The sequence below is a fragment of the Drosophila navojoa genome, chromosome 4, assembly GCF_054131105.1.
Source record: "Drosophila navojoa isolate 15081-1374.11 chromosome 4, UAZ_NAV_1.0, whole genome shotgun sequence".
Taxonomy (NCBI): domain Eukaryota; kingdom Metazoa; phylum Arthropoda; class Insecta; order Diptera; family Drosophilidae; genus Drosophila; species Drosophila navojoa.
This window is the reverse complement of record NC_142892.1, coordinates 4,475,274-4,502,576: the sequence shown is the minus strand read 5'-3', so window position 1 is coordinate 4,502,576 and position 27,303 is coordinate 4,475,274. Positions and strand designations below refer to the sequence as shown.

Sequence of the window (27,303 nt, the reverse complement as noted above, 5' to 3'; positions counted from 1 at the left end):
TAGACAATTTCCAGGCGGGTTACCACTCACACAGTCAGTGCTGTAAACTGCGCGAATTTGAGTGTTGCAAAAGGTACAAAGCACTCTACAGTAAACAAATGTTCGTTCAATGAGCAGTGGCCAACAGGGGGCGCCCGATTTAATACCGATTTTCTGTGAATAAATTCGTTTCAATCGACTTCCAATAGGTGGCGTCACAACTATAAACTACTTACTCACTTAACGAAACGCTGCATTTAACAGCTGTTTAGTTAACAACCGCCTATGTTATCTACCTATTGTTTACAAACAAAAATATATATATATTACATATTTTTTCATTGTTCACTTTATTAAGGCAATTGGGCTGTGACACAACGGACATGTTCGATGCCTTGTTATCTCCATAGGCGATGCGCAGTGATGGCAAGTCGAACATATCCAAATATTGCTCGTTGGCTGCGTGATGGGCTTGCCCGACGAAACACAGCCCGGAAAACGAGCACCACACTCCATGCAGGATGGCAAACTAAGAATACAAATGATAAACAATGTAAAGACCGTAATTCATACTCAACTTAACACTCACTTGTCCGGGACATGGGCTGCACAGCTATAGCAAGCGACGGTGTCCACTTTGTGATCCTCGGGCTCATTTTTCGAGAATATGCTTACGGCCAGCTCCTCGTACTCTTGCTGCATCTTCTCGGGCAGCGATTCCAGGGACTCCAGCTTCATAAATGCCCGCGAGCACGTGTCAAAGGATCTGTCTGCACAACTGGCCAAGGCTAGCAGACTGTATATATCCTCCACGGGCAGGACATCGTCGTAGTCACGCAGTCGCAAGGATGTGATCACAGCACTGTGCATGATGCCAAAACGTAGTTGCCTCTGGGCGAGCAGCATATAATGATAGCCCTCTGCGCAATGCCAGATGCGCTCAATGCAAGCGGCGTCCTCCAAGCTAATCTCGTCCAGCAGGCGATTCCGATCGATGGCATAGTCTAATTGGGGCGTGGCCAGCGACTTGAGATGATCTTCGGCAAGCAGAGCGGCCAGTATGTAAATCTTCTTGATGCGCAGCAACGGGGCACGCTTCTCCACCTCCTGCTCGGCCAGCTTACAGAGCAGACGCGCTGCATCCAAATGCTTGCCAGCCTTGCGCTGCAGCTCAATGGCCTCCGGCAGCCGTCCTTCGTTCAAGAGCTGTGCTGCATGCTTGCTGAGCAGCACATTCACCTCCGGCATTTGATACCTTTGAGCCAGCTCCACGGCCTGACCCCATTGACGCAAATTTACACACGCATTGACAGCGGCCTTAGGATCGCCGAATTTCAGATATGCCTGCACAGCCTCCGAACACATGCCTTTATTGAAGACGAATTAATGTTAGTTACAAATAAATTGGAATGGTGTCGCGGCTCTTACCAACAGAGACTAGCATCTCGGCTAATTTTGTAAGCAGCGGACTCTTCTCTGAGAGTTTGTCCACGAACGTTACCAGCTCATCAAACTGTTCCAAGTGGTAAAGAGACTCAATGGAGCCCTCTAGGTAATGTGACTTTTCATAGTACTCCTTGGCACTCTCCCAGGACTTCAGATTCGCAAAATGATGTCCAATCTCACGCCAGGCTGTTTCCATTTGCTGATCCGAAACACCGGCGCCGCCCATGCGATAAAGGTGCACCACCCTAAACCAATCACATAGAGTCATGCGCAAGTCAATGGCCAGATCCCTGAGAAGCGAGAGAAGGTACATATTTAATAACTAAACTAATTATTGCTCATCTAATCATACCTTCGATCTGCATCCATGTAGAGCTTCTCGGCCTCATCAAACTCTCCATAGAAGGCAGCGATTTCGGCCTTTTGCAGTATTTGTGAGCTGATATTACGCAGCCGCTTGATCAGCTTAATCCCCGGATAGTTGGCACAGCGTACAAATGCATTCTCAGCTGTCTCCAGCTCCAGTTGCTTTAACGCCGATTCTGCCAGCAGACGCCACAGACGTGGATGTGGATTATCCTCAATGAACTGCTTGGCATCCTCGAGTCCAACATGCTCCAACAGATCGTCCGTGTCGCGCAACGACTTCACCCTCAATTGTATGAGATGAGAGGAGTTTTGCAGCTCACCGCAGCTGATGATGTCGTCCAGCAGCACGCTAGTTATCTCCAAGTCCTCAAAAGTGCATATGTAGCCAGAGCAAGAGATGGGCTCTTCGGGATCGTTGCCTCGAAAGATGTACATGCGCGTCTTCTCCATGAGCGCTAGCAACAAGGGATTGTCCTTCGCCCAGCTAACAGCCCAAACATCCTTGCGTTCCACACGACTAAAGTTCAGCTGCGTCTCCCGATTGTCATCCAGATCCAAGAGCGTCATCACACCCAAGTTATCTATAATTGCCGCACGACTGTGAATGAAATAAGTACTTAAATTTTGGATGAGGCAATAAGAAGTAGGCGCTGCTTACGTCGAATTGCAATTGATGGCAATTTTGTGGATCTTGGTGTGGATAGTGTGACGATTTCTTAGGGAAACATTCGCCACACTGTACTCATTTATCACGCCCGACTCACAGGCGACAAGTAACAGTTTTTCGGATACGGCAATCGCACAGATTGGATCGATAACTCGACGTTGCTCGCCCTGCACCAGCAGATCCTTGGACAATTCCACGCCAGTTGGCGTATCATGAATGTGAAATCTCTTTTCCTTGCGCGCCTTAACGCCATGCAAGTTGGATGTGCTCTAAAATGAAAACAAATCTTTGTTTTAATTGGAGGCTTGATCATCTTATTATAATAAATCAATTTTTCATATTATACATTATTCTGAAGATCAGCATTAGGCCAGTCGTATGCCCCTCCTGTGCAATCGATATATTAGATAAGTAGTGATCAGCATGTATATAAGTAGAATTAGCAACGACGTAATACTAGATCGTGATCGTGGGCTTAAGAAATATTTAACTCCACTCAACAGGAAATTGGCCAGGAGAAAGAAAGTCAAACCGTTCATATTCAAGGCTTCGCAGATAATATATGCTGGAGCCGTTTCTCTGTTCTCCAACTTATCTAAATCTGTAACTGTGCTGATTAGCGTATCGGACATGACGCTGTCGATGCAAAAGTCACATATGAATACGGTCAGGGTGATCATTGTGAAGGATATGGCACACATCCAAATAACATAGCCCAGATTGCAGGTGACCCGAGCGACGCCCACAAGGTAATGGGCCGCGGCCATCAGCAGCCAAGAGCTTAACGATATGAGAAGTAGGTCACGTAACTTGCGTAACATCTCCTGATAGCTGAGCAATGTGTTGCGCACCAACCACCTGCTAAAGCATATCGACAGCAAGTAAATGGCGAAGAAGCCGGGCAGCGAAAAGATACCCTCACGATTGGCAAACAGCAGTGTGGTGCGTGGAAAATAATGCTCCATAACGATTCGCGAAAGATAGCCAAAGGATAGACAAAATTGATGGGTCAACAAAAGTCCTGCAGATAGAAAATAAATATATAAATAGAATATAGAAAATATATATGCTTTCATTTTCGTCATAACACTTGCCACAGGCCAACGGAAAGAGGTGGGCATCAGTGCGTGCCACCAGGCTGAGTAGGCTGCCAAAGAACTTGGTGATGCCCAGCGTAAAGAACGCATTCATATCTCTGCCGTACTCGTGCTCGTCCTGCTCGAACTTAAGCATACGATTGTAGCCAATCCGAACGAAGCCCAACACGATCAGCGGCAATGTGGAGCGCAGAGCACAGCGACGTATATCTGACCAGTTTCGGGATCGTCGCGACACCAGACCCATGGTAAGCACAAAAAGTCCAATTCCGGTGTCCATTAAAGTGGTACCAAATGTACGGCTCTTTCGATATGGCCGATAAAAGATTTGAAAGTCGATGGCCAGTATACAAACGGCTGTGATTATGTGAGTCAGGGCGCGCACTACGGTTAAACATAATGGCCGGCGGCCCAAATCGAATTCCCGGCGAGCTTTGGCACGCGAAATGGCGCGCGTGCACAAAATATATATACACAAAAATATAATCAGAAGTCCGACAAAATAATGAATATACGCTTTCGCCACCGTTGTGAAGAGGATGGCCTGCGGAACGATCAATAAGAACTCAACCAGATAGCATTTATTTCGACTAAGCCGATGCGAATATATCCCAGTTACAATGCGAGCGAACACAATGCACATAAATGTGGCCAAAATTGCGATCATTGTGTCGCAGACCGGCAATCTCCATACTGCCTTCCCGAGTGTCATGGCGTATCAAATTGCAATCGAGATATTTGTTCTATTTGTTTCTAGTTCAAAATTTATGCGACATGCTCCGAATTTATGACACAAATAATTGATATTATTTCGAATTGAGTATACAAAATGTGAATGTGACATATCGATCGTAAAAGTCTAAGGGTTAACGAAAGATGGATAGTTTTGTGTCGATAGATATCCGAGCACATATATAAACAAGGGGTAGATAGAGAGGTATTTGGATAAGTGAATGACTATTTTGATAGATAGTTAATTAGATTGACAAATGGATTAACATACATGCGTAGGTAGATACACAGATATACATACATATATAGATAACATATACACTTACCTTTGGCGTATAATAATGCCAAATGAGTATTTCCTCGTACGATGCAATCACCACGTAAGCAGTATTAATGCCCACAAATCGAGGCTTGATATCCGTATACTTTGCTGTAAGATGAGTGAGAGAAAAATACAATAAAAACTATATTATTTCAAGCAATGCCGCTAACTCACAGTCCACTGTTGTCCCAATGGAGTTGCACAGCAATAGCTGATAGACCCGGCCATCAGAGTTGTTGCTGTTGTTGTGTGCTTCCAGTGTGCTGAGCGCAATTTCCTTAATGTTGCTGCTAACACATTCCACGCCGATCACACAGTGCTCGTTGCTGGCAGCCAAGCAAAGTGTCGGCTCCACCTCCTTGAGGAAACTCTGATTGGACACCGTGTTCCAGAAGGTGATGACGTTGGTCGAGCTGCTGCTGCCGCCACTGCCACTGCCACTGCCATTGCCATTGCTGCTGTTGAGAAAGACAACCGTCTTTTCAAAGTAACACCAAATGTACTCGGGCCTTATATTGGCAAAATATATAAACGAGTCGACAGCCATGGCAATGCGCAACGATTTGCCCTCCCAGCTAACAGACGTAATGTCACTGCCAGGCACTTTTAGGGTGCGGTGTAGCCGTCCCAGCGGTGAGTAGAAGCAGACCTGATTCGTATCCCGCATTGGGCTGGCTGGCTCCAGAGATGTACCACAAATGGCCAGCACACTGCCATCGTGATTCCACTTGGCGTCCACATTACGCATGCCTGTGTCAAAAATTGCCGGATCTACGGGGAAAATAAATAATATAAATATAAATAGTTCATATCTATTAATCAATACACCCACTATCATCGTTTTCGTTGCGCATAATTTGCACCTTTCCGTTCTCATAGCAAATCGCTAAAACAGGTCGACTGCGATTGTTCAGAGTGCCGCTAAACCAGCTGATGCTCGCAATGCGCTGTATACGACCCGCTGAGCTGCTGAGCGTAATGCACTTAATGTTAAGTTTCATCTGTGAATCAAATTATTATGATATATTAACTTTATCATCTTTATGGTCATCTTAAGACGCACCGCAAAGTTTCCTTGATTATCGTACAGATGGCATTCGCCATTGGCCAGGGCAAACAGTATGAGCCGATTATCTGGACTCCATTGTACGCCAGTTAGATGTGTATTCTTAAGCTCCTTGCCAAAGATACGATTGCCATCGACCGAGCCTACAATGATGGCGCCATCCTCATAGACAATGCAGATTTTGGTGCCATCCGAGGTCCAGCTCATGCCAGCCACCGTTGATTTCTTACGATCGTTGGTCATCTCCTCATACCAGGCGCCCTTGTACAGCATCCACACCATTATAACGCCGTCTACATCCGATGAGGTTAGCTTATGTTGTGCATCGTTCCAAGTCACCACCTTGACCGATTCCTTGTGCCCATCCAATGTCTGATTCATCGAGAGATTGGAAACGGCGGCGAGGCCGCCTTTGCTCGGCCCATTATTAGCAGCTGCAATAAATTACTTATTATTTATTTCTTTCATTATTATAAATATTTGTTTTGGCTTACCTTGATCCAATTTGAGCACTTTCAGCAATCCCTCTGTTCCGGCAACCGCAATGTAACCTTCCTCCTTGTTCCATGCAATGCAATTGAGCTTCACATTGTTGGGGATTGCGATCTATGGATATTGATAAATTTAAATATATTCATTAATGAATATTTAATATATTTTGTTGTTACCTTTTTGCTTAGATAAACAAACATTTTTTAATTTACGTTTTTTTTCGCTCTGCAGCTTGTTTACACCTGTTTTCGTCCGTAAATGATTGCCATAGCAATACTTTAAGTACGCATGCACCTGTTTACAGTTACGTTGCCATGACGTCGCATTGATTGAGCATATTTGAAATTTGTTTAAGAATTCACATCATGCAGCTGCGCATGCGCCATGGAATTGGTTTTTAGATTACGCATATTACAAAGTGTTCATAATACACGCGTTAATTCACAGAAATTCCTTAACTTTCGTTGCGATTCTATTCAACCAATTCTACTCAACGAAGAGAGTGTGAAAGAGAGCACCACAAACTGAGCTCACTGTGAACCAGTCAGCAATGAACTATTAATGAACTGAACGGAAGCGAGCTTGTTCTTGTCTCTAACGTTCTTTTAACGTCCGTTGATGCTAAAAATGTATCAAAATGTTGTAAATTTAACAAATTCCTGCTATATAGTTTCAAAAAGGTAATTGACCGATATTATTATTCAATAGCGAATAGAAATACTTAAACAATCAAATTAAAAACACATGTATATGAAAACTTGTTATTTTATTTATCACAGTGAGAGGATTTGTTAATTTATTATGAAATTATTTAGGCAATGCGAATACGCCTTTTATACAGTTGAAAGACGGCGAACGTCACCACAAACATATAGATGTGTAAAATGAGCACCGAGGAAGCATCCGAACGCTTTTTGGGCTTCAAAAAGATATTGACACAACCTGTTGATATATTGGCCAAAAGGAAGTAGATTAGACCATTCATGTTCAATGACTCGATGATAATACATTGTGTTCCGCTGCTCTTGATAGCAACTGTTTTCGATGGAATTAATAAACCCTTCTCTAGATTCTCAGTTTCATTAAACTGGGCTTCGTCCATTAGGCTCTGCGCCTCGTCAAGTTTCTGTTCGTTCGCTTCCTCGAATATAAGGTTAAAAATTACCATGGTTAGCCACAACATGGTGCTCATTATGGCAAACATCCATATGACGTAGCCCAAATTGCAGGTGACTCGAGAGATACCAACTGCATAGGCGCCGACTGCCATCAGTAGCCAACAAGCAATCACTATGATAAGCAGACTACGAAGTTTTCCAATCATTTCTTTAAAGCTATATACCGTTTTGGCAAACAACCAACGGCCGAAGTAAATAGATAACAAATAAAGCGCCACGAAACCGGGTATCGAAAAAATACCCTCGCGATTAGCGCTCAAGAATGTGGTACGAAGTACATCATCATCCATCACATATTCCGAGATACCGCCGAAGGTGAGGGCCACTTGATGGCATGCCAGAACACCTGTAAGCATGAAGAATTACATTAGTTTAGGTCTAGAATTTGTTTGTTTATGAACTTACAAAATGCCATAGGCAATAGTTGCCAGTCGGTGTGCGCGAAATAGCCAAAGATACTACCAAAAAGCTTGGTCAGACCCAGAGTAAAGAATGCATTCAAATGGACGCCATACTCATGTTCATCCTGTCCATAGTCAATAGCAAGGAGCGCGATGACCCGAGCAATGCCCAGTAGAATCAACGGCATTGCAGATAGTAGAACATGACGCCGTAATTCAATGCAATTGCGTGGACGCCGAGACACCCAACCCATCACCACCACAAAGAGTCCAATGCCCGTGTCCATGAGCCGAGCGCCAAATAGTCGACTCTTTCTATGTCGGCGATCAAAGCTGCCAAAGTCAATCGCGAGTATACAAATAGATGTGATCAAATGAGTCAGGGCACGGCCCACAGTAAGGGCAATAGGCCGACTACCTACATTAAATTGAGATTGCTTTTTGATTCGCGATATCGCACGGGTCCGTATAATGTAAAAGAATAGAAGAGCAATCATAACTGCCACGAATTGGGCGCAGTAATCACTAGCCACTGTCACAAAAAGAACACCAGGCACCACAATCAAAGGAAACTCCAATAGGTAGCATATTGTCGGACTCAGTCGACTTGTCCGTCTTGGGGTCAATATCGCACGTGCCAATACAACGCCCGAAAAGCTAGCCAATATGGCAAACTGTGACAATAAGCTCTGCTCTATCGACTTGAACGAACGCTTATCAGTATGTTGCTCAGGTATATCGTACACTTCTCCCAGCCCAATTCGTCCGCTGTCCATGGTGTTTGTCCAAATACTGGCGTGCCATAGCTGCAAGTGTTAACTAAAATTATATTTTGATAATAGCCTACTCAATTTACGCACACATATGTTTGGTGATAAGCTTACATGAAATATAAAAACGATTGCAGCAATAATACTGTTATATTAACTAATAAAGTTTAACATAGATAGATAAGCACCTGTATTTAAATCGTTATTCGTTCATTGAATTTGAATTTTTAGCTTTTGGCGCGCAAATTGTAAATGCGACACAACAGTTGTGAAAACTGAACGACAGCGCTCACAATTTTTGAAAAAATAAAATAAAATAAAATAATTATAACAATGATAAACATGGATACCGAAGTCCCATACATTTCTATCAATTACCTATGCTTATATTTCACAAAAATCTTGATTGCGTCGACTACAAAACTGTTGGGCAAACTGAACGGTGACGGATGTATAGTATTTACGCAGCCCTGGTATATTGGCAATAAACAACCAGAAAAAAGGGCTCGTCAGAGAGTTGATTTTATTAGGAGAACAATATAATTAATGGCAGGTTGTTTTACTCATGGCTTCCGTGGTTCATAAAAGCTGCAGGTGCTTATCAAAGCATTCTCGTGGTGTAAATGATAACAAATAGTGATATACATAGCTAGCCTGAAATACGTCTAGGGTGAGTAAACCGGTACACGTGCTCGTCTTGTAAATACTGTGCTGTTAAGAAACATCGCTCTAAGTTAAGAAGACAGTGCATTGCTCTCAGCAATGTCTATACGTTTGGATATTAAGTAAATCGCGATTAACACCATACGCCTTAAACATAAACAAACATGAAACTAAGATAAACGTTTGACGTGTGGCTGCTGTTCGCAACAGTGACGTCATCAGTGCAAATAAAAACCGACCAATCGCCAAGCAGCTTTGAGGGGCTTGTCTGCTCGCAGTTGTGTATTCTCTGCACTGGTATGTATATATGTATGCACATGTGTTAATGTTTCTCTGTGCGTGTTTGTCTCCTATTGATTTATTTTATTAAGCTTCTGAGCTGCTGAGCATCACGTGCTGCTGCTCGCCCACCCACGCACGCCTCATTGACAGCCACCACTGCAGTGGTGCACTGGTCGCTTTCTCTCTCGATCTCTCTTTCTCTTGTTATTCTCTTGTTTATATTGATCGCGTTGGCCAATCTTGCACAGTCATCAATAGATTTTGGTTCAGTTTGTCGCCAACTGCGCGAGCGTTGACAACCAAACGCGGAAATAAATATATAATTTGCATACGTTGACTGCCGGCTGTTATTTGTTTTTGTAAATCAAATTTACGTAATTGTTGCCTTACAAGCTTTGCATTTGCTGTTGCGCATTTGCATTCGTTTCAAGGTGTGTGTCGAAAAGTGCATATATTTTATAATACTGTAATTATCGTTGTATTTGCATGTGTGTGCGCTCTGCTTGTGTGTTTAACAGCCAACAGTTGGCCAAGTGTTTATAAAAGCGACTAATTAAACAGCTTTGACCTTTAGACGCTGGCGGGTATATAATTATAATTTATTGCTACCGCCATCTATTACTATTCTTTGACAACATTCCTTATCTATTTTCGGCCTATTTGATTATAATAGATTTATAGACTTCTGATAAGAATTTATTGTGGCTGCCATCTGTTGATATTATTTAACAACTGTTCCTCTGTCAATCAACTCATTTAACCCGAACCTCCTACGATCATAAGTTGTTGCTGGCGCCATCTATTTAAGTTGTTTTGCCAACTCTTTAGTTTCTGTCGATCTGCTTGTCAGCATTTATTCATTTCCATTTTTCAATCAAAATAAACAGTTCTCGTATTGCACCTTGTTACTCGGTTTGTTGACCCAACGGTATATGCATATATACATACTCGTATATATAGTTATATGTGTGTTTACTTAATATATGCACAACTGCACCTGCATATATCATATTCGTTTCATTCGCTTGCTGTGCATCCAATTGCCCCACAATGCAAATATAACACCTATTTATATGTGTTTCACACACAGGTTATAAATATGTCAATATATGTAAGTAACTCTACGAACTTTGTATGCCCTGCAAGAAACACTTCATTCAGCTCACATACCATACGCGAAGTTAGGGTATATTTCGAATAGATTTCATCACTCGCTATCATTGGCCCATAGCTGATTTTTGTATATTTTGCATTTTTAAACAGTATTAATGAAGTTGAATGAAATCGCTGCACAAAACACGTTTCTTTTCGCTTATATTGTCAAAAGGTTGGAATTCAAAAAATTTTAAACTCAATTATTTTTAGCATTATTTGCGCTATTTTAAGAAGCTCAATGAATGCAAGTGAAACAGATTCATTGTGTGAATGACTTCTATATGTATAATTGCATATCAAAAAAATTAATAAAAATAAATATATATATATATATATTTTTTTTTTTTTTCAATGAAATTACGAGAATATTTTTTCTTGGTATTAATTTGTTTTTTGTTAATATTTTCTTTATCATATTTGTTATTATTTTATGTTATTAACTTTTTTCTAATATAATTTCTAGCTTTTTTTATTGTTTTAATTTTGGCCAGTTCTAGCTATACTAAATGGTATGTTTTATATTTTTATTGTTAGTGTAATAAATCGATTTACTTATCATTTGTTGGCATATTTATGATACGCACTGTAATAGAAATTGTAAGCATATGTATGTATTTGTTTAAATGCCAAAACAATGCGCCCACCCACACTCTGACCCGTCTCTCCTGTCGCCTGTATTTCTCTCTCTGTCTCTCTTACCTTCTACTCTCAAATCAGCCGGCTTTTCTTATCAGCTGTTCACTCTTCTTTCTCCTGTATTTATCGCACTTGGGATTGTGTGTCGTGTCAATGTTTGTTTTCAATGCGTCGCTGCCTGCAGTAAAAGCTCTTGTTATAAATATATACATACATATATAATTATATAGTATACATAGACGCGCCTTCACTTTGATATGGCTGGCGGTTCGAGCAGCTGTCACTGGCTCCCTGACTTTCAGATACTTTTTGGCGCTCGCCTTGAACAGATGTCGTGTGTGTCTCCTAAAAAAAATATATAAAAAATATTAAAAACAGCTGTAAAAAAAACAACAAAAAACATATTAAGTGAGACACAATAAAAACACGCTCGTTCTGCTCCTAACTCCGACTCCATACAAAAATAAAAAGAAACACGTGCTCCTTCCTAACACCGCTCTAACACCCGTTCTGCATACGAATAAACAAAAACACATCGAAGTGCAATATAAATAAGTGATCTCTCCTTCACTCCAACACCGTCTCTTCAAGCAAGTGAAAGACTAGCAAGTACTCTCTCTCCCCCTTACTCTAGCAGTATTTCTTCAAACGAAAAGCGAACGCAATACAATAAAACTATACAAGCACGCGCGCGTACTCCCTCTCCCCCTCTATCTGTTCTTTAGTGTTTTGTTAAAGTATCGGCACTAGTGTTAACATTGTGGTTGCTTCTTATCGCTGTTACCAATAATTGCAACAACAAGGTAAACTTGAAGGCAGCAACATACAAATTCTTTAATAGCTCTTGCTTGATCAGTCTGCGGCTATAATTAAAACTGATAAATAATACTAAAAATTTATTGATCGAAAGCTTAGAATGCATACATATACATATGTAATATATATATATGTACTTATACGGTCCCTACATCTTTATTTATAAATCTAAATGACGAAACGATTAAACGGCCAAGTCGCATATATGTTTGTATATAGGAAAATTACCCTATTCGTGTATATAAAAAGAGAACTCCGAGTGACATTGACTCGAACTTGGACTCTGTGATCAGCTACATCACGAAAAGCACTAAAAAATTACTGTCTACTTACACATATATGTACACATGTATGTATCTGCAGTATATACGTACATAGAGCTTGAAATGAGCTCGTGTAAATAATTGACATCACTCGATCATTATTTGTCTCTTATCTATTTACTCTCTGGACTCTGCCAACGAATAATTTTAGACAAAAACCCAAAAAGCTTCAACAAATTTATAGATAACAACTGTCTTACAATACAGACATGTGTATATAATATATACATGTATTTTTGTGTGTACGTATGTATTTGTGTCAGTATTTTGTAGAGGGCTCGACCGTTCAACCAACAAAGCTTTGGGGCTTGGCTCCAATTTCCAAAGAGTACAAAGTCAACCGCAACAAAAACAAATAAAGTACAAATAAAGTAAATAGACTTTTGTTTGGCATGTGAAAAATAAATCCTCTCTTGGAAACAGTTAAAAAGTTCTCGAGTTAAAGGTGAAACGATCGTAGATCGTGCGATAGTAAGATCATATTGCAAATAAGATCACATTGTATCGAAGATATTCGAGCAAAGTCTCAATAAATGCAATTGAATATCGGGCTCGTATGTTATATGTTTAATATAGGCAAGGCTGTCTCAGACATATCAAATGTATACGAGTTATATTCAAAAAGTATCTCTATATTCGAGCTAATACATAACTCCCAGAACTACAAATTTGTTTAACTTTTCGAACAGACCTCGTATATACGTCAATATAAGAAATATGGTCGTAAACGACAATTTTATTAGCGATCGCTGACCCCATACAATTATATATGTATAGAAGATTATATTCCCAGCTGATCTACACGTGCCTATCGCTTCATCCGAACGTGAATCAATCTCGACTAAATCTATATGAGACGTATGTAATTATTTCTCAAAACTCTTATCGAATGACTACGAAAATACTCTACTCTATATTTTTACCGTATGTACTGAAATGTAATTAGTAAATGGGGAAGATCATATCGCATTCGCATGAGTGTCTTCGGCCTGTATAGTTCCCTATCAACAATGTCGCCTTGTATATTTTCATTATCGTGAGCTAATAATAGTTTAATTTCCGCATTAAACCGCATTATTCCGTTGCCTAATCGAGACTAATTCTTTTTTTTTTTTTTCATTTTGCAGGCAGCATGACGGAGGGGAAGAACGTACCGAATTCGAGTGCCGATGTGCCATTTCGTAGCAAAGAGCTGCGCAAGCAGTCCCTAATCCAACACACAGGCCTCGTCGGTGTCATCGATGAGGGCACCAAGACCATTGGCTTCTCGATCTACACGACGCCCGATTTCAAAGAAATCGCCGCACATCGTGTGGAATTGGGTGTAATATCATCGCAGGATGGCTGGTATGAGCAGGATCCGTTGGAGATGATGTCATCGATAAACAAGTGCGCCGAGGAGGCAATTAAACAGCTTCCCGAACTTGGCTTCAGCTCCAGCGACATTATCACAGTCGGTATTACCAATCAACGAGAGACGACTATCGTCTGGGATGCGGTCACCGGTAAGCCACTCTACAATGCCATCGTGTGGAAGGATATACGAACGAGCAGCACAGTCGAACAGATTGTGGCCAAGGTTCAGGATCCGAACTATTTCAAAAGGCGCACCGGACTGCCCATCTCAACGTATTTCTCCGCCCTGAAGATACGCTGGCTGAAGGACAATGTGCCCGAGGTGCGGCAAGCGTGTCGCGAGAAGCGCTGCAAGGCCGGCACAGTCGATAGCTGGATCATATGGAATCTAACAAATGGTAAGCATTATTACAGGGTGTAATACAGGGTGATTATTATATGCTAGATCTTACCAGTGTTATAGCTTCTGCATATTAAATAATTGAAATTCTTCTCCCAATTAGGTGCTCTACACATAACGGATGTTACAAATGCTTCTCGCACGTTGCTCATGAATCTGGAAACCCAAAACTGGGATCCGGTGTTGCTGAAAACCTTTGCCATTCGGGAAGATATGCTGCCCAGCATACGCAGCTGCTCGGAGGTCTTTGGTAAGATCACCTCAGAGAGGAGTGCTCTACGCGGCATCACATTGAGCGGTATATTGGGCAATCAGCAGGCCTCGCTGTTGGGGCAGATGTGCGTCAAGCCCGGCCAGACAAAGAATACATATCGTTCCGGCTGTTTTCTACTCTGCAATACGGGCGACAAGCCCGTCTTCTCCAGCCATGGACTGTTGACCACGATTGCCTATAAGCTGGGACCCCAGGCACCAACGATATATGCTCTGGAGGGTTCGGTCTCAGTGGCCGGCCACGCTCTGTCCTGGCTGCAGCAGAAGGTGCGACTGCTGCCCGATTCGCGAGATGCTGAGAAATATGCCGAAGCGGTGCCCACGGCGGGTGATGTCTACTTCGTGCCGGCGTTTACGGGTCTGTATGCGCCCTATTGGCGACAGAATGCTCGCGGCATTATCATTGGATTGACGCAGTTCACGCGAAAGAATCACATTGTGCGCGCAGCCCTGGAGAGCATTTGTTTCCAGACCCGCGACATATTGGAGTGCATGCACCAGGAGTGCGGCTACGACATAAACAAACTCCATGCGGACGGCAAGTTGACGACAAATAATCTGCTGATGCAACTCCAAGCGGACACAGCCGGTCTGCCACTCTTTCGCTCCCAGCTGATGGACTCGACGGCCTTCGGAGCGGCCATGTGTGCCGCCCAGGCCGAAGGCATCGATCTGTGTAAATTCGAGCCGGAGAAGCGTTACTACGAGAACGTCCATTACGACACCTTTCTGCCGACCACCACGGAACAGGAGCGCGAAGAGCGTTACGGCAAGTGGAAGCGTGCCGTGGAACGCAGCCTGGGCTGGGTCATCAAGCAGAAGAAGACGCGCACCCACACCGAAGACGACTATCGCATGTTATCCTCACTGCCAGCGAGCATCTTCCTTATCAGCAGTTTTGCCATGCTCGTCCATTCCCTATCAGCAACTGTGAAGTCATAAATGACAAAAAACAAAAACAAAATGTGTATTTGGTTTTATAACCTTAAGACTCATTGAAAATGTGTGAAAAAGTTGGGTATATTGTATTTGTGGAAATGTATGTGAAAGCAAGTAGAATAATAATTCCATGGAGTCTATATGTATTTTAGCTTAGAGCTGATATGTCCGTATGTTTAAAGGCATCCGCCTTGGCGAATACAAAAGCTAGGGTATATATATATTTGATTTATAAATAATTTTAACATTATTTGTCGATAACTTATGACAATAGCTTGATATTGGGTAACAAAAAAACGACTGCTCAACCAGAATTTAAATTATTATATTATTATTATTTTTATAATAGTAATATTTTTATTATGATTATTAAAGCTAGAGCCTCAAAGTTGTAGTGCACAATTATGAGAGGTCTATTATGAATCGGATGATCTTCGACATTTCCTATATAAACACAAATACCAATACCCTCCCAAGTCTTAGGGTATCTGCTAGTCGGGCACTGCCGACTGTTTAGTATGTTCTTTTAAAGCCAATGCCATAGCAGCTTTAGAGAGTCCCATTATCGGTTGTGATAATTATTATTTAATTAGTAGAACTAACGACCCCATGTATATAACTATGTTTGTAGCTTTTCTTTCCTGGAATGTTTCAAAAAGTCTTCAGTAGCTTTGGCTTTAAATTAATATATATAATATACATATATGTAAATAGTTTGTTCACTCATTTTCTGCCTGTTTGTGTTTAGCTAGTAATATGTACATATATAATTCATGTACTTATCTTATCGCTCTACAAGCTGTACTAGGCGCTAGCTTCAAATCGAGAAAGTTCATCGATTACCCACACAAAAACCCAAATATTTATATCACCTAATTGTACATACATATAGATAAACATTCATACTATATACATATTTAACCAGAGCGCAAATGACATTTGTATATTACCTAATATTTAATATATAACTATGATAGACGTTTGTCTAGTTTATAGGCTATACAAATAAACGATTCAAAATGATAAATGACTATACTTTCTGTTCTTAATTGGATTCTTTTATAATGCATATCTATATGATATTAACTCAGAAATGAGGCTTTGGGTATTGATTTTAAATCTTTTCAAATATAGGTTATATAACAATAATGTTAAAGACCGTCTAATTTTCTACGATATGCGCTCGTACGTACGACATATATTTATCAGTGTACTTGAAATGTAGAACATTATCAGTGGCGGAAATGTTCATATCACTTAAAAATAACTATAATAATCTACCGATTATTGGAGGCGTATGCCTACACTCCGCTACAACTGACGCTATAAACAGTGTTATGGTTTTTGGGTGTGTCCAAAGAGTGCAAAGGCGTTAGAGTGGAATTTGATTAGGAATCAATGGGTATTAAAAGATATGGGAAATATTTTTAATCATTTTTCAACTATTGCATATATATGTCTTAATGCCAAGTGATCATGGATGTATAAATTTCATAAATATTTTATTTCTTTAGTCCTATACGTGACTCAATTTCTTTTTTAGCTAAATTCTCATTTTAACCTAACTGATTTCGAGTTATCCTTGTTAGCCAGTTATGCCTGTGGAGTAACCCGCTGTTCATTTAAATTGGTTCTACAGGTTGCCTTATATTTACATATATACACACACGCTTACACACATAAGTGGCACTATGCTGCACCAACAACATCGAGTTCTTTTGCCTTTACTCAGGTAAGAAGACCCATATAACAACAACATAAAAAGGCCAAACAAAGAAATTGATTTTCACTGCCTTGCTCTGTTTTTGGCTACACCTTCAGAATTTTTACTGAATCAGTGTATAGCAGCAGCAACAACAACAGCAGCCAGAACCGGAATTCGTTTGAAGTTGAAGCGCGCACCTTTTTCCCAACTTTTCTCTTCAGCTAGAGCAGACACGATTGTATCTGTGTGTGCGTGTGTGTGTGTGTGTGTGTAGGAGTATGAAGTTTGAGTCTGTGTGTAGGAATTTGGAGTTGTTGCTCAAACGGCGCTGTAGAATGCTGTGTAGAGCTGCGAAGCTGACGCTCAAATTGCGCTCTCTGATCCATGCATGTGTGTGTGTGCTCTCTCTGATAAATGTATGCGTATGTGAGGTTATTGCTCAAATTGCGCTCACACGAATGTGTGGGTGCGGGAGTGTGTGGAGTCATTGCTTAAAACTGCGCTCAATGATTTGTGCGTGTGTATGTGTATAGAAGTGTAGAGCTGTTGCTCAAACGGCGAGCTCTAGTTTGTAGTTTTATCCACTTATGCTCAAAACTGTGCTCTCCCTCTCACATATGTGTGTGTGTGCGTGTAAAGGAGTGTGGAATTGTTGCTACAATTGTATTCCGTTTCTTTCGATAGAAGTATGACTTCCACTTAAAGCAGTACTTGAGCAAGAGTGAAGCTATTGCTGCGCTCACTCCACGCTCTCTCTCTCTCTCTCTCGCTCTAGCTGTGTATACCGAACGATTGGGTAATATTGAGTGCTTTCACAGCTCCTGTTTGAGCTGCGTTCTTTAATTCGTGAATGTATGGACTCATACTTAAGCTGAGTTCTTTTTCTCTCCGCACTCAATGGCAATCCTCTCACGATCGCTAGCGAAAAGCCACAGTCATCGCTCAACTTTAGTCGCGTTCGTTTCGTTCCGCCGAATTGTTGCGGTTCGTGTTGTCGTTGTTGTTGTTGCGCCTTTTTTGTTTATGTTAATTCGATCGTGTTTGCTATTTATTTATTTGCTTTGGATTATACTGCCGCATTGGCAATAAATTTTGGTCAATTTATTGTGCACGAAATTGAAATCGCAAAAGTTCCTTCCCACAGTCATCATGTACGGACATACCTGATACCTGTGTTTGTTTCTTTCTGAGAGTGGAAGGCATTTATTAAGTGTTTGCAGCTAAAAAGGGTCAAACCGGTTTAGTTTAGCCAGTTGCCCGGTTATTCAGCCATGGATATTGCTGCGGACGCAAGCACAGCTTCGATCTCGGCTTCCCTGCAACGTGTTGCCTCACAGTCGAGTCTCGTCCAGGCTGCAGCGCCTCATCATTATCATTATATACAATATCCGGCTCAATATCTGCAACAACAGCAGCAACAGCCCCAGCAGCAATGTCAGTGCCCCTGTTCCTGTGGAAGAGCGACAGCGATTCAGCAACAGCCGCCGCACCAGCAGCAGCCACAGCATCAGAATGCTTCCATGGCTGTCGCGGTGCTCGTCCATCAGCAGACCTCAACGTCGACAGCCACATCGACACCTGTCCAGCCGGTGGGAGTGAAGGCCCAGTCGGCACAATCTCTGCTCAATCACTCCTACCAAGCCCTGCCCAATGAGGAGAATCACAATTTGCCCTTTGACAGCTCGACTCTCAGCTCTCCGCGATGCGAATGTGATCTCGAGTGCAGCTGTGGTGCCAACAGCATCTCCGTCTCCATCTCGCAGCAACAGCACAAGCGTAGCCTCCTCGCGGATGCGATGCTCGGCGCCGATGAGATTACGGTCAGTGAATCGGACAATAACAGCACGATGATCAAGAAGAAGAAGCCACGCAATGCGAACACCATAGCGGATCAGTTGCCAGCCAAGACGGACAGCTGCAATGACATCTACCATGACACGGAGCTCGAAGCGGTTGCGACTGCGGCAGCTTCCTCTGCTGGTGGACGTGCCAAATCACAAGGCTTGGATGATCATCGTCCGCCGTTGCCGCCACGACCACCGCCCAGGCCAAGGAGCAATGCCAACGGTTCCATAGGTGAGTAGTGTATAAAAAATGTGCGAAGAAGAAGAACTGAGTCGTATATACACGGCATAAAATAACCCATATAAGTTACTTTATAGGCTATTTGTCAGTCACATGTATCTTCTACTCATTCATGATTACAGCGCAACTTGGAGACATGCATTCACATACAAATCACATATCCTTTCGGTGAATAGATATCCTTGGGGGAATTCTTGCTCATCTCCTATCTCTTAGCTGATTATAGGGTATTTTATGGGCAGCCTTTCACACATTAATTGTTATAGTTTACCATTTACTAGAACTCTCTCTACGTATCATCGTAGCCGTATGAACAAACAGCATCCGCTCGGGTAAAGCTACCTCATCTGCTAGTTCGACGCCTGCGCAATCTCTCTTTATCTCTCTCTCTCTCGCTCTCATTCTCTTTGGAGTTCCCTTGGGAGACATCCGTGATTGCAGCGGGGTTGGTTGGTTGTTTGGCTTGGTAACTGTGTGAATGTCAGTACGGAATCGGAATTGGAATTGTAGTTGACATCGTTTCGCAACTGCAACGCACGCTCCGTTTGGGGCGCAGCTTCCGCGTCTCCCATTCGCCACCACCCAGCAGTCAAAGTTCGCGCAGCTGCCCAGTTGAGGCATCTGAAACGGACTTGTGTGTAGATATTTTTTCGAGAAGTGAAGAAAAAAATCATACTCATCTATGTATACAAATAAAACGGTGTTTATAGTATATATATACAGAATGCAAAACAAAATAAACGTTTAAGCAGTTGCGAGATGTTAAAAGCGAAAGAGTTTTAAGAAAGTTTCGATTGAACTGCTGCAAGAGACGGGTGTAATCGACTAGCTAGTCAACATGCATGGCTATCCGGTGATGCAGTTCGTGCAGTATAGCATGCCCACGCCATGCACCTGGGTGCCAGCGCCCCCAACCGCAGCTGAAGCACATCATCATCGTGGCTCAATGGGTTAGAGGATTACTACAATGATTCCTAATGTGTTTATATATCTCAAACCCTTTCTCACTCTTCCTCTCTCTTACTCTTTCTCTTTCTCTACTCAGCTCATCGTCCTGGCGCTGGCATCAAGAAGTATGTGGTGTGGTGCCTCATCTGCGGTGGCTTCAGCTGCCTCCTGGGCGTTCTCTTCCTGGGCGTTTACTTCTTGTTGCATTCCTATACCATAACTGTGGGCAACTTTGAAACTGTGCCCACTTTTGTGCCCGCCACGCTGGTAAGTCCACATTGATTGATACATCCTGATATCTATTCACATATATATTTACTTTACAGCTCATTCTGACGGGTGTTTGCATCATGAGTCTGGCACGTCGTCGCAATCGTTATAGCTATTTGGTAAGTGGAGCCTTGCTCAATCTAAATCATATCTGTAAATTCCACTTTTCCACTTTTAGATCAAGCTATCAGGCGCTTGTGGTTTAGTCTCGGCTTTGACCTGCGCCCTGGTCACCGTCACCACGACGGTGCTCCACATGAGTCGACTGCAGGCGTTGCGTGAATGCGAATATGCTCAGAAGACGCGCACCTGCACCTGCTACTCGGATCTGATTGAGTCCCAGGTGGATCGTGTGGACAAAGGTAAGAATGATATATACTCCAGTTGGCAGTCCACTAACTCCAGCCCAATCTCTTTCAGAAGGTGTGCGTCTGGTCTTTGATTCGCTCTCCGACTGTGGAGTTGTCCATGGCTCGCTCTACTCGTGTCTGCGCGCCATTTTTGGACTCTCTGTGGCTGGAGTCCTGATTGCCGTGTTCAGCTGCATGCTGGTCTATCAACTGCTCAGCCATGAGCGCAAGAAGATGTATTGGGAGCAGCTGGAGCTGCGCTGCCGTTCGCTTTATGCCACACAGGCGCCACCTCCGCCCCATACCCTAGGTGCCCCGGGTCGTATGCTCAATTGTCGTTGCTGTGAGCAGTGCCACGCCCATCGACAGCTGACAAACTCATATCCCTGGGATGAGGCCAGTGCAGCCGCCGCAGCAGCCGCCGTAGCAGCAGGCGCAGGAGTTGGCCCTGCAGCTGAGCAACGTTTCTGGACCGCGCAGCCACCGGGGAACTTCTACTCACCCAATCCGGGCGGCGGCGGCGAAGAGGCGCTCAGTGGCTGCCGCAATGGACGCAGCGGCTGGAGCTGGCCACGAATGCCTTGGCAACGCACCACGCCGGATGCGACACGTAGATTTCGACAAGCCGCAGCCAGTCCGGACTCGCAATATGGATTCAGCTCAACGACAGCTGTAGCCGATGGCAATCAAATGTTGATTGAGGAGCCTGTGGTGGCATTGGCTACCTTGCCTTACGGCGTCTGGGGTCCACCGCCGCCGTACAGTGATCCCAATAGTCCAGCTAGACGGGGGTACTATCAATATCTGCAAGCGGTCAATCCCGCCATGCCACAGCAGTTGCAGCAACAACACCAACAACAGCAGCACCAGCAACAGCAACAATTGCAGTTGCAACAGGAGCAGCAAGTGCCTCAACAATCGGTTCAGTCGGCCACACTGGAGCGCATGGACAATCTAAGCGTTGGTGGAGGAGGCGGCGGGTGCACTACATCATCTGTGACTGGCTACAAGGCCAAAGCTGTTGGCAACGCGGAATACGAGAACACGCACTCGGACAGCGATGGCTGCAATGGTTGGAGGGAACGCGATCGGTGCTCCAATACCTTGCCCACGCGCAAGCTGAAGAAGCGCATCGAGGCGGGCGCCAAGAGCATTGGGCCACAGAATACGCAGAACAGCAACCAGCAAAGACCCAATGTCCAGCAGGTGTTTGCCAAGCAGGAGCCAGCCGAAGAGGAGGAGGAGGGGGAAGAACAGATGCAGTCGCAGCCGCCAGCTGCCAACGGAGTGGAGAACAATGGCTACCAGGACTCCAATGGAGCCATTGCCAAGGGCCAGGAAGCTGCCGAATCGGAGGTATATTTCGCAGACGTGAGCAGCTGCTGCAATGAGAACTACTATCATCAGCCACATCAAAAGCCTCACCAGCATCACCATCAGCACAGCAACTGCAGCAGCAATCAAAGCGGCAGCAATAACAACAACGAGGATTATTTAGCGCAACGTTTTGGCCGAAGGGAGCACTCGATTCGGAGTCGCTTGCCTATACCACAAGCACGACTGGAGGATGACTATGAGAGCTCCAATCTAAATATACCAACGCTCAAGAGCGCCGCCTTGGATCAGCAGCAACAGCAGCTGCAGAAGGATATCTCACGGCAAAGCATGTGCTCTGTGGAATCTGAGGCCAAAACGGAGTTCACAGATCTATCGCCATCGACGCCCTGCGACGGTGGACTGCAGCAGCTGCCGCCGCCCCCTGCCAACTTTGCCAGCGATCCGCCTGCCGCGCAGTCAACGACTGCCAACTTTGTGGCCTCCTTTCCCTACTCGTCGGAATCGCAGTGTCTGGAGGCACATCGGCGCTCGACAAAAAATATACACGAGTTACTGCTGGCCGGGAATGGCACTAGCAACGATTCCATTCATGCTCCTGCCCACTATGAGATCATCAACGATCGCTATCAACTGCAACGCTCGTCCGCCGGCAGCAGCAAGCAGCACAAATCCAAATCAAAGAGTCGCTCGAGAGAGCATTTGGAAATCTATGAAGGTAACCGTTGTCCGGGTGCCGAACGCACCGATTGGTCCGAAGGTAAACGTTTGTGAGACGAAATTGAAGTTTTCGTCTAGGTTTCATAAACAACACTCACACTCAGCACACACGTCTATACCTTGCTGATTTACTTATGATTTGTGAAATGATTGCCATCCAAATGAAGTCCAGTACAGATCTACTCGATCTCTATGTGAGCTTAGTATTTTTTTCCCGCTCTCCCACGCTCTCTATGTTCCATGTCTTCATGTTCCTGCTTCCCGCGCTTCACATAGCATCAATTGAGGCGAACACACATCCACACATTCAAAGTTAACTCTCTTGCCTATGATTTGTAAACAGATCTTCGCATATGCATATGTAATGTTTGCCATCCATAATGAACTCGAGTACAGATATTTTCGATCTCTAAATGAGCTCAATTTCTCTCTCTCTCTTTACTTCTCTGTCTTTGGCCCTTCTTACATTAAGGTCCATGCGGCCAAAGCTTTGCTTTAACTTGAAATTTTTACGTAGCATACACAAGTACTTCTTATATAGTAAATAATATATACATATATACACAAATCATATTGTAGTTTGTATTGAATGTTGACACTGTAGCATTGGTATTCTATGAAAATATTAAACAAATTATGTTGCTTACTTGTGTATTTAAATAGCTCACACAATCCGATACATAAATGCATATTTATACAAACACACACAAAAATATATATTATATATATATAAATAGTTAGTTAAACGTTAGATTGCAAGTTAAATTTATAACATAAAATGTACACATTGATAGTCTAATATGGCAGCTATTTTACAAAATAACAGTTAATGTTGAATCTAAAAAATCGATAGGCAACGAGGGCTGCAGCAAATGCTAGCGCACCTATCGATGTTTTGCGCACAAGTATCAAAGTGCGCTCAAATTGAAAATATATAAAATCATTTGTTTAAAATTAATAATATTGACATTTATTATTTGGGGAACAAACATATAATAAAAACTAAGGCACTTTGTGGACTTTTCAATGTGTTAGACTGTGTAACAATACGCAAACAGAGCTGAGCAGTAAACTTACACTAATGAAAGATTTTGCAGCATTTTTGCCATGGGGTATTTCATTTTCTGAGTCATCTGGTATTACGACCTCATCGGCAGCCAATTCCTCGAGCGCAAGTGTGGTCGCCTCATTGATGGTTCGCAGCAAAGGATAATTTTGATTTAGCCTTCTTGGTGCATTTTTCACATATTTAAAATCTGCATAGGTGTCCTCGTCCACTTCACATCTGCCAAGAAAGTCATCCGTGTCCACGGACCACACCATGACGCCGGCCAATCGCTTCATCATAGCGAACTTTACTTTATTAGCGATGGAGCGTGAACTATCGAAGGAGACAACATTCACGTCCTGCGTGAAAACATTGCGCTCAGAACGAGCAACCATTTGACTAGTCTCGGCGTCCCAGTTGGTTGTCCAGCCAGAGGTCTTGTTGCTTAATATATCGCAGATTTCATTATACCCTAGGAAACCATCCTCACGTGTGAATGGACCACGAAAGCCAATGCCATCGCTGGCATCATTTACCTTGCCCTCAGCAGCAGTCTTAAACGTGCGACCATAGAAGGGCAGACCTAAGACTAGCTTTGAAGGCGGAGCACCCAGCTTCAATAGATAGTCAATGGTGAATTGCTGCAAATAAACAATAATGGCAATAAATATATGTTTATATTAAAGTTAGTAAATCATTTTTATAGCTACCACACTCAATGGATCATCAGCTGGAGCTGTTAACGGTGCGTTGTAACCAATTTTTTTGTCCCAGCTGCCGTGGTAGTCGTAGCACATGATATGCAGGTAATCGAGATACCTCGAGATTTGGCGCACATCGTACGCCTGATCGATGACATTCTTGGCAGCTCCAATAGCCGAGCTTAAGAGCAGCCCATAATTATCGAACTCCTCTCGCAACGCCTTTGTTAGGGCGACGAAATTTTCGCGATCTTGCGGACTGCCACCGCGTTGCGTTGGATACTCCCAATCCAAGTCGAGGCCATCAAAATTGTATTTGCGCACGAAACCGGAAACTTGTTTCACAAAATGCTCGCGCTGCTGCGCATTGGCCACTAGCCTCGAATAGTTCTTCGAGCCCTCATTCCAGCCGCCTATGGCCAAACTGACCTTCAGATGCGGATGGCTGCTCTTCAAGCTCGTTAAGCGCTCATAGCCGCCTTTGCCATACTCCTCCTGCAAGTCCTGCCACGGATCTAAAACACATATGTCGTATTACTAATTTACATATTGCGCTCGTATAAACAATAAAAATGTATACTACCTAACGATTTGATGGACGCTTGGGTGATATCGAGACCCGCAAAGGCATACACAGCATGGGTGCAAAGGTTCGCATCGAAGTTCTCGATGGAATAGGCACCTTGGCCAGGTCTATAGACAGCCCAGGTGGATATGTAGCAAACAACCACCTTGTTGTGTGTGGGTCCTGCAAGCATGAAAATAACAAATTGTTAAGTCTAGCCACCCTTTGTGGTCTACCGCAAAACCACGCACCTGTCTTAGCCGCAACAGAAGCCAAAAATGTGGCCAGGAAAAGCGACTGCAGCGCCTGCCTATAAACTCCACCTCCTTTGAGCAGCATGTCCAAGATCAACTGAAAAAAAGTAAGAATATCACAAATTGAGTGGGCGCAGCTTAAGCGAAATGCATGCATGCATATGTATTTATAACTGTCAAGCTGTAAAGAAAACTGTATTTAAGAAATACTTTTAATTAAGCTCAATTAAGTCGCCTTTTAATTGAGTCTCCCTCTGCAGCCAGCAGAAAAGTGAAAGGCAACGAGAATCTTGCATGCAATGGTTCTCCGAATGAATCATCCGGACAGAATCAAGATTTTATAATAAACTGGACAACTGTATTTATAAATGTGGCTTAAATAAGTGGCTTTTCGCGTTAACTTCTTCCAGCTTGCATTCGTTTATACCCTGCATTAAAGCATTAAGATAGGCTATATTGATTTTTATGAAAGAGGCAGTAATTCTCATTTAGCATATTTTAATAAACTCTTAACTTAGCTACTTATAGGGAATTTAATAGTCATGTATCATACATAGCTCATGTTAATCCCTAATAAAAATCCCTATCTTTAAAAGTTTATTTTAATAGATCTGTCGCCTTTTGTTATCTAGGGTATGTGCTTGTCAATTACTAGCGAATATATTACAATCCTCGTATGTTTTTCTTTCGTACCATAATCTTTTCTAGGGTATCTGCCAGTCAAGCCCTCGCGATTATCCCGGTCTCCCTTGTTTCTTCAACGCACTTGTATGGATATTCCACCATCCTGCCTGACTAGCCAATAAAACAAAAACAAATATTACAAGAACGTGGGCTGTGAAACCTGATTCTCAACTTTCGCTCGTGCACCCCTTAAAAAGTCATCGAGGTAGAGTCTTATGGGCAGCCGGCACTAAATGCATGCGAATCCAACCGAGTATGATTCATTATTTGCCGAACCAAATACTTAAGGTAACGGGTCAAGCATTTTACGACATATATAGCAAATAGGTGGTTCGCCTCGCAGCTAGACAACATTGCTATCAGTTTTATTTTCTTGAACAAAGAACATCAATTTGACTACTGATAAGAAATAACATGGCATCAATATGCACTTGCAAGAAACAACAAAATAGAATTGATGATACGCCTTGTAATTTTTGTATGTTTCCTTTTGTTTTGACTGAAAACCGGAATCAGCTTCTTCACTTTATCGAGTCACAGAACAACAACAAGAGCAATAAAAACCACAAAGCAACTGCGCGAATCTTGCGAACGCAAAAACAAAGTCGAAAATCGACAGGAAAAAAACCAGATCGCAACTTCAAGAATACAGCGGAACTGTAAATTAATTCGCTCAACTTTTCGATTGGAGTGGAAATGCGATGCGTAACGAAATCGAGAGGAGCAAACCAGATCACAAATCCAAGAACCAAGCGAAACTTGAAATTAATTCGCTCAAATTTCTTCTCTGGAGCTACGCCTGCGCCTGCCTAGTCACGCAGTAATATTCATACATATGTATATATATGTACGTATGAATGTTTGTTTGGGTGTATGCATGTGCGTGGAAAGCTAATTAGCGCTAAAAACAACTTCAACTTCAACTTTAAAGAAAAACACATTCACTTGACTACGGCACTTGATATTCCGAAAGGCTTGGGGGCAACGTGAACAGCATATTGAAGACGGAAGAAAATATCTTATATGTACACTTTATGTTTATGCATGTCTTAAATGATTGTATAAGATTTACGTACAATATAACTTTATTGCTGCAAGACTTTTTTTCTTATTTCTCACACTTCCAGCCGAACGCGTCGTCGTCCGATGTGAAACCGTTGCCGACGCGTTGTTACCAATAACTAAACTGCTTCGAGCTGGCACAGCGGACTCATTGTGAATTCAAGCTCAGACATAAAAACCAGTCAAGCCGAACTACCAGCCCAGCCAGAAGAGC

General features: G+C 42.9%; 6 protein-coding genes across 14 annotated transcripts; 2 read left to right on the top strand and 4 right to left on the bottom strand.

Annotated features, from left to right (window-relative positions):
* Nucleotides 1-297: 297 nt before the first annotated feature.
* On the bottom strand, nt 298-23,560 carry Oseg4 (intraflagellar transport protein Oseg4). Its single transcript, XM_018099980.3, has 14 exons — nt 23,423-23,560; nt 11,497-11,600; nt 11,319-11,429; nt 6,347-6,464; nt 6,173-6,284; nt 5,676-6,112; nt 5,445-5,613; nt 4,787-5,383; nt 4,617-4,720; nt 2,453-2,730; nt 1,778-2,392; nt 1,408-1,715; nt 569-1,346; nt 298-508 (listed from the first exon to the last, which is right to left on the bottom strand). Exons 4-14 carry the CDS (start codon nt 6,368-6,370, stop codon nt 325-327), a joined length of 3,606 nt encoding a protein of 1,201 aa, XP_017955469.1. The 5' UTR covers nt 6,371-6,464; nt 11,319-11,429; nt 11,497-11,600; nt 23,423-23,560; the 3' UTR covers nt 298-324.
* LOC108650727 (uncharacterized) lies at nt 2,810-4,378 on the bottom strand. Its single transcript, XM_018099987.3, has 2 exons — nt 3,556-4,378; nt 2,810-3,482 (listed from the first exon to the last, which is right to left on the bottom strand). The coding sequence occupies exons 1-2, from the start codon at nt 4,268-4,270 to the stop codon at nt 2,827-2,829; spliced, it is 1,371 nt and encodes a 456-aa protein (XP_017955476.1). The 5' UTR covers nt 4,271-4,378; the 3' UTR covers nt 2,810-2,826.
* On the bottom strand, nt 6,918-8,816 carry LOC108650534 (uncharacterized). The gene is made up of 3 exons (XM_089260038.1): nt 8,610-8,816; nt 7,754-8,555; nt 6,918-7,694 (listed from the first exon to the last, which is right to left on the bottom strand). The coding sequence occupies exons 2-3, from the start codon at nt 8,523-8,525 to the stop codon at nt 6,982-6,984; spliced, it is 1,485 nt and encodes a 494-aa protein (XP_089116164.1). The 5' UTR covers nt 8,526-8,555; nt 8,610-8,816; the 3' UTR covers nt 6,918-6,981.
* Gk2 (Glycerol kinase 2) lies at nt 8,985-16,389 on the top strand. Of its 5 annotated transcripts, none has more exons than XM_089260035.1 (3): nt 8,985-9,189; nt 13,522-14,148; nt 14,254-16,389. In XM_089260035.1, exons 2-3 carry the CDS (start codon nt 13,527-13,529, stop codon nt 15,363-15,365), a joined length of 1,734 nt encoding a protein of 577 aa, XP_089116161.1. In that variant the 5' UTR covers nt 8,985-9,189; nt 13,522-13,526; the 3' UTR covers nt 15,366-16,389. The 5 variants fall into 5 exon arrangements, with proteins under 5 accessions (XP_089116161.1, XP_017957259.1, XP_030238216.1 ...); XM_018101770.3 differs by lacking the exon at nt 8,985-9,189 and adding an exon at nt 9,244-9,479; XM_030382356.2 differs by lacking the exon at nt 8,985-9,189 and adding an exon at nt 9,687-9,897.
* LOC108651853 (uncharacterized) lies at nt 17,882-23,736 on the top strand. Of its 4 annotated transcripts, none has more exons than XM_018101765.3 (5): nt 17,882-19,143; nt 20,198-20,367; nt 20,427-20,489; nt 20,549-20,732; nt 20,794-23,736. In XM_018101765.3, exons 1-5 carry the CDS (start codon nt 18,339-18,341, stop codon nt 22,827-22,829), a joined length of 3,258 nt encoding a protein of 1,085 aa, XP_017957254.1. In that variant the 5' UTR covers nt 17,882-18,338; the 3' UTR covers nt 22,830-23,736. The 4 variants fall into 4 exon arrangements, with proteins under 4 accessions (XP_017957254.1, XP_017957253.1, XP_017957256.1 ...); XM_018101764.3 differs by having other exon boundaries at nt 20,791-23,736; XM_018101767.3 differs by lacking the exon at nt 17,882-19,143 and adding an exon at nt 19,595-20,102.
* Cht2 (Chitinase 2) lies at nt 23,719-27,303 on the bottom strand. Of its 2 annotated transcripts, none has more exons than XM_018101772.3 (5): nt 27,104-27,303; nt 25,341-25,440; nt 25,108-25,272; nt 24,534-25,039; nt 23,719-24,464 (listed from the first exon to the last, which is right to left on the bottom strand). In XM_018101772.3, exons 2-5 carry the CDS (start codon nt 25,426-25,428, stop codon nt 23,799-23,801), a joined length of 1,425 nt encoding a protein of 474 aa, XP_017957261.1. In that variant the 5' UTR covers nt 25,429-25,440; nt 27,104-27,303; the 3' UTR covers nt 23,719-23,798. The 2 variants fall into 2 exon arrangements, with proteins under 2 accessions (XP_017957261.1, XP_089116165.1); XM_089260039.1 differs by lacking the exon at nt 27,104-27,303 and adding an exon at nt 25,554-25,762.

Excerpts from the sequence above, each read along its gene's own strand:
- LOC108651853 (XM_018101764.3), top strand. The coding sequence starts at position 18,339 with ATGGATATTGCTGCGGACGCAAGCACAGCTTCGATCTCGGCTTCCCTG. Across the intron at positions 20,368-20,426 it reads CTTTTGTGCCCGCCACGCTG|CTCATTCTGACGGGTGTTTG; the intron begins GTAAGTCCACAT and ends TTTACTTTACAG. Across the intron at positions 20,733-20,790 it reads GGTGGATCGTGTGGACAAAG|AAGGTGTGCGTCTGGTCTTT; the intron begins GTAAGAATGATA and ends AATCTCTTTCAG.
- Oseg4 (XM_018099980.3), bottom strand. The coding sequence starts at position 6,370 with ATGTTTGTTTATCTAAGCAAAAAG. Across the intron at positions 2,731-4,616 it reads GGCATTATTATACGCCAAAG|AGCACATCCAACTTGCATGG; the intron begins GTAAGTGTATAT and ends TTTTCATTTTAG. Across the intron at positions 509-568 it reads GCAGCCCATGTCCCGGACAA|TTTGCCATCCTGCATGGAGT; the intron begins GTGAGTGTTAAG and ends TTGTATTCTTAG.
- Cht2 (XM_018101772.3), bottom strand. The coding sequence starts at position 25,428 with ATGCTGCTCAAAGGAGGTGGAGTTTATAGGCAGGCGCTGCAGTCGCTT. Across the intron at positions 25,273-25,340 it reads TTCTGTTGCGGCTAAGACAG|GACCCACACACAACAAGGTG; the intron begins GTGCGTGGTTTT and ends TCATGCTTGCAG. Across the intron at positions 25,040-25,107 it reads AGCGTCCATCAAATCGTTAG|ATCCGTGGCAGGACTTGCAG; the intron begins GTAGTATACATT and ends TATGTGTTTTAG.
- Gk2 (XM_089260035.1), top strand. The coding sequence starts at position 13,527 with ATGACGGAGGGGAAGAACGTACCGAATTCGAGTGCCGATGTGCCATTT. Across the intron at positions 14,149-14,253 it reads CATATGGAATCTAACAAATG|GTGCTCTACACATAACGGAT; the intron begins GTAAGCATTATT and ends TCTCCCAATTAG.
- LOC108650727 (XM_018099987.3), bottom strand. The coding sequence starts at position 4,270 with ATGACACTCGGGAAGGCAGTATGGAGATTGCCGGTCTGCGACACAATG. Across the intron at positions 3,483-3,555 it reads CCTCTTTCCGTTGGCCTGTG|GACTTTTGTTGACCCATCAA; the intron begins GCAAGTGTTATG and ends TTCTATCTGCAG.
- LOC108650534 (XM_089260038.1), bottom strand. The coding sequence starts at position 8,525 with ATGGACAGCGGACGAATTGGGCTGGGAGAAGTGTACGATATACCTGAG. Across the intron at positions 7,695-7,753 it reads ACTATTGCCTATGGCATTTT|GTGTTCTGGCATGCCATCAA; the intron begins GTAAGTTCATAA and ends TCATGCTTACAG.